This window comes from Gekko japonicus, unplaced genomic scaffold (genome assembly GCF_001447785.1).
Source record: "Gekko japonicus isolate JY-2015 unplaced genomic scaffold, Gekko_japonicus_V1.1 scaffold54, whole genome shotgun sequence".
Lineage (NCBI taxonomy): Eukaryota > Metazoa > Chordata > Lepidosauria > Squamata > Gekkonidae > Gekko > Gekko japonicus.
In genome coordinates this window covers 1,599,801-1,614,494 of record NW_015167058.1, presented here as the reverse complement: position 1 = coordinate 1,614,494, position 14,694 = coordinate 1,599,801, and the positions used below count along the sequence as shown (strand labels likewise).

At 41.1% G+C, this 14,694-nt stretch overlaps 1 protein-coding gene across 1 annotated transcript in view; it reads right to left on the bottom strand.

Moving 5' to 3' along the window:
- CTDP1 (CTD phosphatase subunit 1) overlaps window positions 1-14,694 on the bottom strand; it is a 129,919-nt gene that overhangs the window by 75,629 nt on the left and 39,596 nt on the right. The window contains exons 5-6 of the mRNA XM_015412469.1: window positions 12,896-12,986; window positions 7,313-7,479 (exon numbers count right to left, since the gene is read on the bottom strand). Of these exons, the coding sequence (XP_015267955.1) occupies window positions 7,313-7,479; window positions 12,896-12,986 (258 nt within the window). The remainder of the gene's footprint in view (window positions 1-7,312; window positions 7,480-12,895; window positions 12,987-14,694) is intronic.

Below are 14,694 nucleotides of genomic sequence, written 5' to 3'. Positions count from 1 at the left end.
ATTATAAGGAAGTCTAGATGGAATGACAGGCACCACTTCTCCTCCTGCTCTAATAGCTCGCCTTTTTCTGGCACTAAATCCTCAGAATCTGTAGCAATCTCATATCACTAACAATGGGTGTGGACCCTTTGCTGTGTTTGGGAGGCCTGTTTTTCTAGGAGGAGGGCTTCCCTCTGTACTGGGACTCCTGTCTCTTTTAGCAGAGAGGTCAGTAGCCTAGGAAGAAGCTGCCTGTTGCCCTAGACCAGTGAATTCTTTCTCATTTCCTCTCTAAACAAGAAGAGAAATTTGACTGGGCTTCCTCTCCTGAGGGCTCAGTATTTTGGGAGGCTATATTGGTAATCTGTGAAGGGTTAAGACTCTCTGTGCCTTGGGAGCTAGATGTTCCCGCCTTCTCAGCCATTTTAGGGGAACCTGAAAGTGAAAGTAGCCACCATCACTCTCCTAACAGAACCCCAAAATGGAGCCCTACCCCACCCACATCAGCTGAATCCGGTAGGGAAGAAGTACCGTGTTTCCCCGAAAATAAGACACTGTCTTATATTTATTTTTTCTCAAGAAGACACACTAGGGCTTATACCACAAATGCATAGAAATCCTGCTAGGGCTTATTTTTGGGGTAGGTCTTATTTTCGGGGAAACAGGGTAGACTGTTTATTGTTGCTCCCTTTCCTGAAGGCCCTTCAATAAGGACTGTAAAATGTCCCTGCTAGAGACCTGACCCATGGACCAGAAGCAATTCGTCCTTTTAAAGAACCTCCCATCCAGATCCAGAGGAAAGGAGTAAAGGGCGAGGAAAAGAAAACTGGAGGAGGGGGGGTAGTCCTCTTTCTCTCTCCCCCTCCACACCTTGCCAGTGGATACAGTCCTACCATGGTTCAGCCGACCGGGTAGACTGCGCAGGAGACACGTCCCTCCTCGCCACGATCTGGAACAAGGAGGGGGCTCCATTCCAATGCTGAAAGGGATGGTGACAGAGATTCCGCACCACCCTCGGCTGCCTCTCTTGCCTCTGCTCTCCCCAGGCTCTTCACTGAGCGTCTGTCCCCAAAACCGCTGCACGCCGCCGCGGCTGGATGGGGGGGGAGCAGTTTACCACCGCCTTCCCAGTGGGGTCCGAGGTATTCCTCTCGGTGCCGCAACTGCCTGGCAGCCTCCCAGGACTGCGGGTGCTGGATCCATTGTAATTCAAGGCCCACAGCTCTTGAATATGTTTTAGGGCTAGAAGGTAAGTACCTTTTCCCATTGCCCTTTAGGTCTCCGCTTCTTCTTCTGACCTTCTGGTGTCTTCTGGGATCTTTGTGCTCTTCAGAGCACAGCCAGCAGGTCCTGCTCAGAAGGCAGGGCCGGTAAGACTGGGGATCAGAGGATAAGCCCCCTCCCCTTTGGGATCAAAGTTTGCCGGCCCTGCCTATGGAAGGGGGAGGTGCTTTCCCAGGAGTAAGGAGTGAAGGACTGCCCCACTCCTGGATCACCAGAGAACTACCGGTAGATCGCGGAGGGGTCAGAGGTAGATCACCAGCCCCACAGTTAAAGAACGTTATAACTCAATCAAAAATAAAAAATGTTTGCAGTTCTTTCTGGATCTTCGTCTCTGTGTTTTGTTTTTGCTTATTTTGCTTACCAGTAAATGACAGAAGGTGCATTATAAATGCGGGGTAGGGGTGGAACCCAACTTTAGTGGGTTAAAATCTAATTTGAAACTAATTTGAAACTTTATTTTCATGGTGGTAGATCACTGGCACTTTTGGCTGGAAAAAAATAGATCACTACCTGTTCGAAGTTGGACATGCCTGATTTAAAGCCATAACACTTCATTCGTAAATTTCAGACACTTACAGGGCAATTTACCCTCTAGATACACTGGCTGAAAATGAGACTAATCCCTTTACACTAGTGCAGTAGAATCACAGTGGTATGACAACCTAGAAGAGGGCCTTCACGGTCACGGCACCAAAGCTCTGGAAGTCTCTCCCCAGGGAGATTTGCCTGTCCCCTTCCTGTTGCCATCTTCCGCCAGCAGGTGAACTCTGTTTCGTTTGGCATTCCCTCAATGATCCCCTCCTCCCTAACCAATGTTTTATGTGTTGTATGTATTTTAACTGTTTTATATCATATAAAAATACTTTCCTTGGTGGCCCCTGTATAGGCAAAAAGGAGGGATACAAATTTGTAAAGAATAAGAAAACAAAACATTAATAAATAGAAAGTTGTGCCAGAGGTCCAGGTGTGGACATCCAAAGTAATTCATATGCAAATCACTAAAAATGGTCTCCTTGCTATAGGACTGAAGCACACAACATTGACCTTTACAAAAAAAAATGGATAAATGGAGATGCAGGAAGCCAATTAGTCTGACATCTGTTCTGGGAAAAGTTGTGGCAATCATTACACAGAGAGGGACAAGCTGTACTGAGATAGAACTGGCATGATTTGTGCAAAGGGAAGTCCCACCTCACTAACATTTGGGACTTTGAGAGTGTTAATTAGTATAATGATAGTTCCGGTTCCGGCTGTGATGACTTATATGATGCTCTTTGGTTGCGCTCTGCAGAGCATTCTCTTTTATATATATAATTAGCTACCTAGCCATTTATTTTGTATTTTTATCAGACGTACCAAAGATTAGAGTTATATGTGTAGAGCTATGGAGGGATAGTAATTAGGCTGTGGAGAGCAGGGGAGTGAGTGACTGAAAGAAAACTGCTTGACTTGTTAGAAAGGGAGTGAAGAATGAGTGAGCGAGCGCGTGTGAAGAGATGGCAATAAAGCCGTAAGGAGAGTCTTTAAGAGTTCAAAAGATTAGTTGAGGTTTTGGCTAAAAGCCTCTCTGAAGAACTGACCTCCAAAACCAGGATGCTTAGCACAACAAAAGCAGTGAACTGGGAGATTAGGGGTTAATGCCTCACTGTAAGGCACAGTTTGATTGACAGGCGGCTGCCTGCATGACCCCCCTTTTCTCTGATTGGTCAGCGTCAGCTGAGGAGAGCTTTTAAAAGTCTTGTCAGTGTTGCCAGAGTGAGTCAGTCATTGTTTGGACTTTGACTTGGCAGGAGCCAGTCAGGAGGAGTGTGTGTGTGCCCGTCTGACAGAAACAGACAAGTTCATTCGGGAAGTGAAGGGACACAACTCCCTGCCCTTACTGTGTACCATCACATTTGAGGAGAAGTACAAAAATCAGAACTTAAAATCTAATTGTCAGCCCTAGCTGAATTCCATTTATTCACATTCTCCAGAACTGGGGTTTAGGTTTGACAGAAGGGACTCGACAGTGGGTTGAAACTGCCAGTTTAGCCAAACAGAAAAGGATTATCACTCCTAGAAAGAGGATATTTCCTACCCAGTTATTAAGTGGGTTCAATGCAGGAGGGACCCCTAGATTATCTGAAAAGGGAAATGGTTTTAGACTCCTCAAGAGTTAAAAGGGAAAGTTGTAATCCCACAAGGGAAGTATTTAAATACAGGGAAAAAGTACTAACTTCCAGGAAACTCAGACAGTCCAGACAGTGAAGACCTTCTCAATCCTTATTGGTTTGACAGAGTTTCTAAGGATATATAGTTGTTACTTTGAATAGCCTAGATCTAGTGAATCTTTGTATTCAGAGAAATTTAATTCCAATTAATGTCCAGTAGGTCTCAACTCCAAGGAGATTACACCTATATTGGCACAAATGGAACTGTCATAGACTACTCTGTCTTATGAACAAGAGTGGTTCCCTTTGTGAAGGCTATGGAAGTGGGCAATTTTCTGGGAAGTGATCATCATCCAATTCTTTTATTTTTAGATCTTAAGACTTCCCGCTTATTGTCCTTACCTTCTGAGTCGCTCGGCCAATCATCTAATTGTTTATGTAATATCTGTTGGAACCCTAGACTTTATTCAATAGTTCAGAGTTTACAATTTACTAAAGAAGTGTCTAAATATAAATCATCTTCATCTTCTGCAGATTCTTTGCATATTCTGAGATCTTTAAAGTTTCTGAACCAATATATACGAAGACTAAAACACAGAGAATTTGTCTATCTAGGGTAATGCATCGAAACCCATGGTTTGGCAGTGAACGCAAACAGATTAAAAAAGAACTCTCATAAAAGGACAGAGAATTTTAAAAGAAAAATGACCATGCGTCATTGAGAGAACTGTTGGCACTAAAAAGTATTATAGATCTCTGTTAGCACATCACAAACACAACTTAATCTGTAAGGGTTGGAAATGATTGCAGCTGCTAACGATAATAATGCATCTGCATTATGGTCAATCATTAGCTCTGGAATGAAGGTCTATCATAATATCCATTTTTGCATTTCATCATCCACCCGGGTTAACTATTTCAGTTCTCTCTTTTCTTCAACACAATCTAATTCAACTACTTCTGACAATCTTCCTGTTTGGCCCCCAATTACTCTAAAAGTAGTAACACCTTACCTCTCGTCTGCATGCGGGAAAAGCCCCAGGTGCAGATTTAATTCCTAATGAGATATTTAAAGTTAATCCTACTTGGTGGGGTGAAGTTTTAGCCCAGTATTTAGCATGGTAAATGCCTCTGGTAATATTCCATACTCTTGGAAGCAGACCATCATAGTCCCCAAATTTAAAAAAGGGTCCCGCTCTGCCCTGGCATGTTACCATCCAATTTCTTTACTATTCCACTTAAGAAAATTATACTCCTCTTATCTATTGGATAAGCTATTGGAATGGATGAAATCTAATACCTGCATTAGCAAATGCAGGTACAGAACTAGGATACTGATGAGAAGGAAATGACAGTTATTCTGGAACAATGGATAGGAGCAAATTGGTTTCAGAAGAGGTTGCTCTACTTTAGATCATAGTCTGATTCTCTTCCATTAAGCCAAAAAATATACTTCATATTCCAAAAGAGTTCTTTATGCAGCCTTTATGGATCTTAAAGGAGCATTTGACAGCACCTCTAAATGAAGACTCTGGAACAAATTAAGGAAATCCACTATGGATAGATGACTGTTATGGTTGATAGGAAATCTTTGTATTGGCTGGAGTGCTCAGGTCCATTGCAGCGTAGGAGGAGGTCTGTCTAAAAGCTTTTCTATCTACAAGGGAGTCCAGAAGGGGAGCTTGTTAGCTCCATTCTTATTTAACTTATACTTCAATTATTTATCTGGCTCCTTTCACAAAAATTGTCACCCTCCTTGTCTAGCCAGCCTAAAGATACCACTTTTATTATATGCTATAGATACACTTCTACTGTCCTGCTCTCACACTGGACTCGAGACTATTGAACAACTTCACAATTTAGTGTCATTCTGAAGATCTAGGAATTAATTGTGGTAAATGCAAAGAATTCCTCTTTCAGAAAAAAAGGAACCTTCCCTTATACGGATGGTCTATTGATATTAGAATCCAACAAGTGAAGGGATTTACATATCTGGGAATAGTTTCCACAAATAATTTGAGTAGGACTTATCATCTAAAAGCCATGCTGAAGAAAGCAGGACCTTGCACTGAAGGCATCCTAAACTTTTTTAGGTACTGTGGAGGCGATTCCCAGGGCGATTCAAGTTTTCAATATGAAAATTGTCCCTATCTTGCTTTTTGGGGCAACAATCTAGATCAAATCAGTCAAAGAATCCTCAGACCTCCCTCTACTTTGCTTCCTTCATAAGTTGAATCAATAAATAATAAGTTGACCAACACACCAAAATGTATAGCTGCAGCGTCCGTACGAGCAGAATTGGGCCAACCATCCTTGGAGGCTAAAGCTTGGCAACTGGAATTCAATTTGTACCTTAACATGCTCTATAGTAAGTCCGGATACCTATCTTTATTAAAAGCATATTCTCATCAATCTTCTTGGTCCAAGATCTCAACTCAAAACTCTCTCTTATTGGTCTACAGCCCGATATTATTCAAGGCCTGGAACCTACAGTTGTTAAGTCTTATATCAAGAAAAATATCCAAAAAAGGGATTACTTGAGCACATGGTCTTATGCCTGCAGGGTTTGCTCTTTCTTTTTAGGTATTCCTCCACTAAATCGCTGCCTTCTTATGCTTTTTATCTAAGTATCCCAAATTATTTTAGAGCTTTCTTATTATCTCGATTGAATGCACAGCTCTACTCCAGTTATGAAGGACAGATTAAGAAAGATTCCTTCCTCAGACTACCTTTGTGATAGTTCTAAGGGGAAAATTGGTACTTTAATACATATCTTATTGGAGTGTCTTAGAAATAGGTTTTTAACACAGTACCTGATAATTTTTTATCTTTGTCTCATCACAAGCTAGTTCTACTCCTTTTATCTGAGAGATTCCCTAACCTCACCCTTGCTGTTGCAAAAACCCTACTTCACAGTAGGGTTTTGACTGCTCAAGACTTTTCGTCAGAGCTTTAATCAGATTAAAGGAAAGTATATACATTTAACAAAGTATGTCATCAAGGGCTGGGTTGAATAAATGTAGCAAACATAAGAGGATGAGTCCAGTTGTGGACTAATCTGGTTAAATGACAGAAAGCAGGGGGTGGCAGCAGGTCTCACAAACAAGGGAAGCAAAAAACAGGGTCTCAGAGGATTCAGTATTGGGTCTGGTGCTAGTCAATTGTTCATAAAAGTTCTGGAATTCACAGTGAGCATTAAAGTGGCCAAGATTGCAGATGACACCAGTTCAATCTAGATGGTGACACCAAAGTGAACTATAAAGAGCTCCAAAAGTTTCTCAGCAAATTGGGTAGGTGGCCCCTAAAGTGGAAAATAAGACTCAACCTGAGTGTACATCAAAGCACACTGAAGTAAATCCTAACTTTTCTTATACACTGACAGTAAACAACTAGGAAATATCTTGGGGTTGTATGCTCAAAGAAAACGCAGACTCAGTGTCTAGGAACAGTGAAAAGGGCAAATTCTGTGCTATGGTTTTAATGAAAAGGATTGAAATAAAATGGCTAGTCTTGTAATGCCTTGTAAAGGTTTATGGGAGAACTGCAATTTGAATACTGTCCACAGTTCAAGCTGCCCCATCTCAAGCAAGGATGTCACAGATCTGAAAAAGGCACAGAAGAGAGGGTTGAAGCACCTTTCTTATAAGGAAATGTTACAGTCTGGGGATTTTCAGTTTAAGTGCAAAGAGGACCAGGAATGTGATGGGCTATCATGGTTCTAACAAACAAGTGTGCTTGCACACAGAAGCTTATACCAAGAATATAACTTTGTTGGTCTTAAAAGAACTCTGTTCTAATCATTAGAACTTTGTTATATCTGCAGTAAGCTTAAAACAACTATAGTCTGGACAACATAACTGTACAAATGCAGACTATATGGAAACATAAAACAGAGATACCTTTCTTTCTCATTTGCGCTTCCTTTGATCCAGGTGGTGCATTAATATCTCCTGTGCCCTGAAAGTATACATATTTCTTCACAGTTATCAAATTAGGTGCAAATTTCCAGACATCTTCTCGGTCATCAATAATGCAAACCATGGAATCCCCACAAGGGAATAAGTTTCTAGAAACAGAAGAACCAACACGATTGATATTTAATATAATTAGGATGCATCAGCTAAGCGTTGATGGGGACATCACCTTAGTATTATTAGTTTGGCTTTCTGGAGCAACTTATCAACTTTGTTATAATAATATGAAGCAGTTTTTCTTAAAACCCTTTCAATATTAGGATAAGACAAGATATCCTAATATAATATAAATTATGTCATAAAAAGGGGAGGAAATGATAGCAGCCCTTTGGTTTTAAATCCATGGTTCATAAAATCAGGGTTGTGAACCATACCTGTCCAATACAGTTCAGCCCCGTTTGAATCATTAGCAACCTTGGTGGCTCTTGTAAGGGCAAAAAGGAGAGACGTAAATTTTGTCAATAATATTATTTCAGCCTCCATATGTAGAGACATTGATGCAGCCTTTAAGCTCATGAGCATCCCTCAGCTCACACTACTACATAAGAAGGTAATGTCTAACGATAAAATTCTGAAGTTATCAAAATGCAGAACCCCTCCTGAATACTAAACCTATGGAAAACAATGAATTATAACCAGGATAAGGACACTTCCCACACGTGCTGGTACATACATGCATGTGTAGCACCTGAACACCCCCAGTCTGCAAAGTTCTCAGGTAGAACTAGTTGAACAGGAGAGTACTAGAACAGCTTGTGTCAAATTCCAAAGAAGTATGAAGGGGAGAATTTAAAACAGTGTGAGGAAGAGGAAGAGGAAGAGGAAGAAGAAGAAGAAGAAGAAGAAGAAGAAGAAGAGGAGGAGGAGGAGGAGGAGGAGGAGGAGGAGGAGATTGGATTTATAGCCCACCCTTCACTACCCAAAGGTGTCTCAGAGCGGCTTACAAACTCCTTTCCCTTCCCCTCCCCACAACAGACACCCTGTGAGGTAGGTAGGGCTGAGAGAGCTCTTGACAGAAACTGCTCTTTTTTCAAGAATAGCTCTTATCAGAACTACAGCTTGCCCAAGGTCATCCAGCCAGGTGCAAGTGGAGAAGTGGAGAATCAAACCCGGTTCTCCCAGATTAGAGTCCGCGCACTTAACCACTACACCAATCTGGGTAGATGAAAAGGGCTAAACTATTCCTTGCTTGTGACTTGCTCCTGGAATCCATTTTTGTTTTTCAGAAGAAGTTATTCTTCTCCTATTGGAACTCTATCGCCAGACGCAATCTCCACTAGGAGAAAAAAAATTAAGCAGGTGAGTGAGAGGAAGAGATCAGCTCTACCTATGCTTCTATACTGAGCTGTAAAGATCTTATTCACCACCTTGGCTGCCCTGATTCTGGGATAAGGATCATAATGCTTAGTTTGACCTGTAACAGCTAATAAAGTTTAACTAGTGGTGTGCATACTGTATCCAAAATACATACTTTGCAGGAATAGCTTTAAAAGAATTGTATTAATAGAAAACAAAAACAGTAATCTCATATGCATGGGGTAGACCACCATTTTACCATCCTGCTATGTATCTGTGCTCAATACTTGGTTAACGTCCTCTTTACCATTTGGCAGGATGATTCATACAAATTAACCATTCCACACTTCACACCACAGGACAGTTTGACCATTTCACTGACTTGTTAGAGTAAAGGACATAATACTGTGCATGAACTGCTCAGAAATTAAGCTGCTTTTCACAAACCTCCTTGTTTATGGGCAGCTGCATATCTCTCTCTCATGTGAAATAAGTATATGCAATGATGCCTCTGAACTGTGTTCTCAATGAAGCTCTAAGAGGTCATCCCAAACAAACACTTAAAGAGAACGACTGAACAAAGGACAGATATTTAGCAGCCTTCAAATTTGCAAGCAGAAAGTTCAGACCGATTTTTCTTTCAATTATTGTCTCCATGCAGGGAGTTTGAAAAAGGCTATGCCAAAAATCATTAGCTGGGCCTCCATCTTTTGCCCTTATAAAGGTAAAGGTTCCCTTGCTCGAAAGCCAGTTGAGTCCAACTCTAGGGTTGCGGTGCTCATCTCCGTTTCAAAGCCGAAGAGCCAGCGCTGTCCGAAGACATTTCCGTGGACATGTGGCCGGCATGACTAAACACCAAGGCGCACGGAACACTGTTACCTTCCCACCAAAGTGGTACCTATTTATCTACTTGCAATTTCTTGCTTTCGAACTGCTAGGTTGGCAGGAGCTGGAACTAGAGACGGGAGCTCACTCCGTCATGCGGCAACTCGGGTCTCGAACTGCTGAACTACTGGCCTTCCACAGTTTGCAGTTCAGCGTCTTAACCACTTGAGCCACCGCAGTAAAAACCAAATGGTCAGTAATGGTTATTCTCACTCCATCATGCGGCAACTCGGGTCTTGAACTGCTGAACTACTGACCTTCCACAGCCTACAGTTCAGCATCTTAACCACTTGAGCCACCGCAGTAAAAACCAAATGGTCAGTAATGGTTATTCTAACAGACAGCTTTAAAATTAACAATCAATCAATAAATCAGTCCTTTATTGGCATATAAAATAGATAAGATAGAACATAGAATATAGATTGCTTTTGGAATATAATTAGGTAAATATACCATCAAATTGACTCTTTATATCTTATCCATGTCTTTTACTATTTCATCTGCTGATATACCTGTTACTGGAGCGATAATCTCTCCTAGAGTTTTCTTCAAATCTTCTTTTTCCATTTCAGGCACCCCCTGAAATCTGAGAGTCATGTTAGCTTTTTCCATTTGAAGCTGTAACAAATGAGTTTCCTGACGTTTTTGTGTTGTTTCCACATCCGTTACTCTTTTCTTCATCTTCTTATTTGCGGTATCCATCTCTGTAATTTTCAGAGTTGCATGCTCCACTTTCTTTTCCATTTCTGCCAGCTGGCGCTGCTGCAGAGCGAAGTTTTGGTTTAGTGTGGCCAGTTGCTGGTTAATACCACCGAGTTGCTCCATTACCGGCTTCAGCATATCCGCTAGCAACTTCATGACGTCTGCTCCCTCTTCCGGTCTTGGGCTCTGACTGCCTGGTTTCGGTTTTAACTTTCCTCGGGAAGCCGCCATGTTCCACTTTGTTTACACTTTCAAACCGCTATGCCAGGGCTCGAAAGACTCGTCGTTCCACTATCGGTACTCAAGTAAGTCTCTCAGAAAAAACTCGCTGTTTACTTCCCCCCTTCGCTACATTAGTCCTTTCATGCACTTAGGAGGCGTCCCTCCTTGCACGCCGCTTTTCCCACGGGGGGAGGGGGACGGACTCCGTTTTAGCAAAATGGTCCGTTTATTTTGAACTCACGTTCATTGATGGTCATATTCTGACCTCACTTTCTTCATCGTTGTTCCGCTCGATCTCCTGCGCTTGTCCTGGTCAAATTAGCTTATACCCAAAGGTCATTCAGCAGCAGGACCACCAGGGCGGAGGGAAGCCTCTATTCTCCGGCATCAAGCTGTCCTCTGGCCCTCTGGCCTGGAACCCATCACAAAAGCCCTCTGGCCTGGAACCCATCACAAGGGCTCCGTGGGAGTACCACTTGAGGTAGCACCCCTCCTTGCCGCTGGTGTGCTAATTGCCTCCCCAGATGTTGGGGAGAGTGACCGCCATCGCCAACCCACAAACAGGAAGCCAATATAGCCACCTTCTCAATTATATCCGGAAAGGAGTCATTCAGGATAAAATGAACCTTAATGTGATCAGAGAAATCCCATCTTATTTGCCAAAATAGGGTTTCAATATTTAGTATGAATTTTTACACAAAAAGGACAATAAAAAAGGATATGTGAAATTGTTTCAATGCAACTTAGCTTACAGGGACAGTATTTAGCTGAATATGGTACCTTTTGAATTCTTCCATGTAGGCTTGCAGATGGCATAACATTAAATCCGGCCAAAGAAAAAGCTCCATGTTGTTGTGGGATTTCAAGGGCGTGGAGATATGGAGCCATATGGCCTGCTTTTAGTGGAATCTCCAAGCTCAATGGACAGTACGTTTTACTGGCTGCACTACAGAGATTTTGTGTTTAATCCTGTGGAATGCATCCAAGTGGGAGAGCATAGATAGTGAATCCAGGGATAGACCGATAACACTCATTTTCTTTTCAATGTAAGCTAACCAGTTAAGACAATTCAGATTTTGATAGCATTTGATAAATAAAACTAGAGGGATCAGAGTTATACTGTAGTCACAGCCAGTATTTGATAGTTGCGAGCCACGCCCTAGTTTCAACTAAGGCTTGTCTGGTTTACAAACAGAGTGCGGCAAAATGCACACAATGCAGCATTCTAAAGATTTTATGAAGGAATTTGGACTAAATACATTCCAAAGAATGATCAAATTCACCAGTCCAAAGTGGGATACCATATAGTATTTACGGACCCACTTTAGCATTAAAGACCTTTAGTGCAGCAGGTACAAACGGGTTGCCTCTGTTATAGAAAAAGTGAGTAATAGCCATGACACTGATGTTAGCAAGATTTATTGCTGACTTATGGTGAATATGTAGTGGCACATTGTATTGGAAATGTATACCTAAGTATTTAAAAAGTTTAACCTGTTCTATTCTATTTCCATTTATTTTCTATTTGTACGGTTTCCGTGTTCTTGAGAAAACAAGAATTTATGATCTTTCGTAATTCAGTTGGAACCTATTAGATGCAAAGAACTCAAGACATCGATTCAGCAAATGCTTCAGGCCAACTCGTAAGCATGTTGATAAATAAACATTTAGAGGTGCAAAAGTGAAAATGCACAATGGAATATATCTATCAGAATTCTCAGTTAACGCCCTGACCTGGATAGCCCGGGCAAGCCCCATCTCATCAGATCTCAGAAGCTAAGCAGGGTTGACTTTGGCAAGTACTTGGATGGGAGACATCCTTGAAATACCAAAGGTGGGGGCAGGCTTCATTCAGCCACCTCTCTGAATACCCTCCAGGCCCCCAGTAGGGGTCGGTCACCAGAGGTCACCATGACTTTCCAGGTGCACACGCACTCACACATGCACATATAAAAAATACAAAAAAAGAATTCTCAGTTAACAACATATACAACTATCAATCATTGGCATCTACTGTAAAACTTATCACATGCTGTTCTGTACATTTATAGCAGCAAAATGTTACTGCTAAAGTTAATGTAATGCCATTCCTTGCTATATGAAATACCAAATTTTCAGACTACTTACAGAAGATTCTGACAGAACAGTTGCTGAAATTTAGCTTTAAACTGTAGTTTTGAAAAGCTAGGGCAATTGTCATCAATTTCTGTCATGCTACTCTGAATATTACTGCTTTACATTAAAAGCAAGCATTTGTGTATACAGACATGGACAGAAATGGAAGATTTGGAGGAGAAAAAATAATTAAAAATATCACAAGAATGTGACTTCTACAGTTTTGTCGTTTCTAGAAGTAAGCCATTCATGTCACCAAAAAGCAGTCCTCCCCCTCCCAATACATACCTAAGGTTCCCAGTTTTAGAGTATGGATCAATACATTCGTCCCTTGACAATATTCGATGAGAAAAAAGCTTCTTTTCAGGATCCAAGAACCCTTTCAAAGGGAAAACAGTCTGAAATTAGTGTCTTTCAAGTATTTTATATATTATTCTCAAATATTTTATATATTATTCTCTTTTCCACACTATATGCCATTCTCTCTGGAATCCCGCATGATCTTGCCAAAGATATACTTTAAATTGAAATATGAATGGGACTCTCAAATATATCTACCTACCAAACAAACACTAAATACTATTGTATTAAGAAAGTCATGCTATTTCCAAATTATATCTATGGATCACGATAACTTGGAACATGATCTCTGAATGCGTTTGGTTGTATGTGACCTTGTCAGACACAAACCACAGGTTTAAAGATTATAGCTGTATAACCACAGGTTTAAAGATTATAGCTGTATAACCAGATCTTTAAGACAGCTTGTTTAATATCATGTTTGAGATACTGCACTGGTACACCTACTAGTAATCGTAAACACTCACATGTTTCCATAGCAAATCTCAGGACTGCTGTCCTTTTCTATTCTACATTATGCCTTGGGATTGCAGAGAGTCAAAGCAATGGAAAATATGCTACAATGCTTAAGCAAAATGGGCAAATCAGGGGGAGACTAAACTAGAATTCTTGCATTTGCAGGTTTTAAGTTATACTTGTAAGATCTGTGCATAAGTACCACTATGTACTCTTGAAATGTGTTCCCCCCACCCAATAACAAAACCTGATTTTATGTCAATTGTTCCTCAGCCTTTAGAAAGTTGCTTTTGAAGTGGTACGATCAGTTTGTATAACAGGTATTCTCACACAGAAATTATCCATGTAATTTTCTCCTTTTATAAATGAAGAGCAGTTTCATAAAAGCTTTCAGAAAAAATCAGGTTTTCTACTGTGCAATACAAATTCTTGAGGGCATCCAGTGAATCTGATGGGCAGTAGATTCAGGGCGGCCAAAAAGAAATACTGCTTTACACAAAGAGTTATTAAAATGTGGAATTCACTACCAGAGGATGTAGTGATGGCCACAGGAATAAACAGTTTTAAAAGGTGGTTAGATAGATTCATGGAGGAGAAGTCTATCAATGGCTACTAGCCATGGTGACTGAGGTGAACCTCCACATTTAGAGGCACTAAACTTCTGAATTCCAGAGCCAGGAGGCAACATAAGAGGAGGAAAATCCCAGAAAATCTACAGCATCCCGGAAAATCTACAGCAACTAATAAGAGGAAGACTTGGCCTTTAGGACCTGTTGTTGGCCCACCAGAGGAACTGGCTAGCCACTGTGTGAGACAGGATGCTGGACTAGATGGACCACTGGTCTGATCTGGCAGGGCTCTTCATATGTTGTTAAATCTGCTTAACTGGTTCTACAAATGGAACACAGCCTGCCCAGCATCTATGGCAGTTGAATAAGCCACTTGGTTTTATTTTGGTTGGGATTACAAACAAAGTATTATTTTGTAATTGGTAAGTATTCTTAAATATCCTTCTGTTTGCAATCCCAGGCAAATAGTGAGACCAGATAGTTTACTGAGCTGCCATACATGTCTGGTATACTAAATCTGTATTGCCATTGTTTGTTACATATACATGTCCGGTAAGCTGCAGTTAGCTTTGTCAGCACAAGATGTGTGAACCTGTACTAGTATATATCCTGGAGATGACCAGAGTAAACTTTCTTTTTAAACAAATAACACTGCCAAGTATCTCAAAAAGCTGTTTCACAACAGTGTCCCGGCTGAATTGT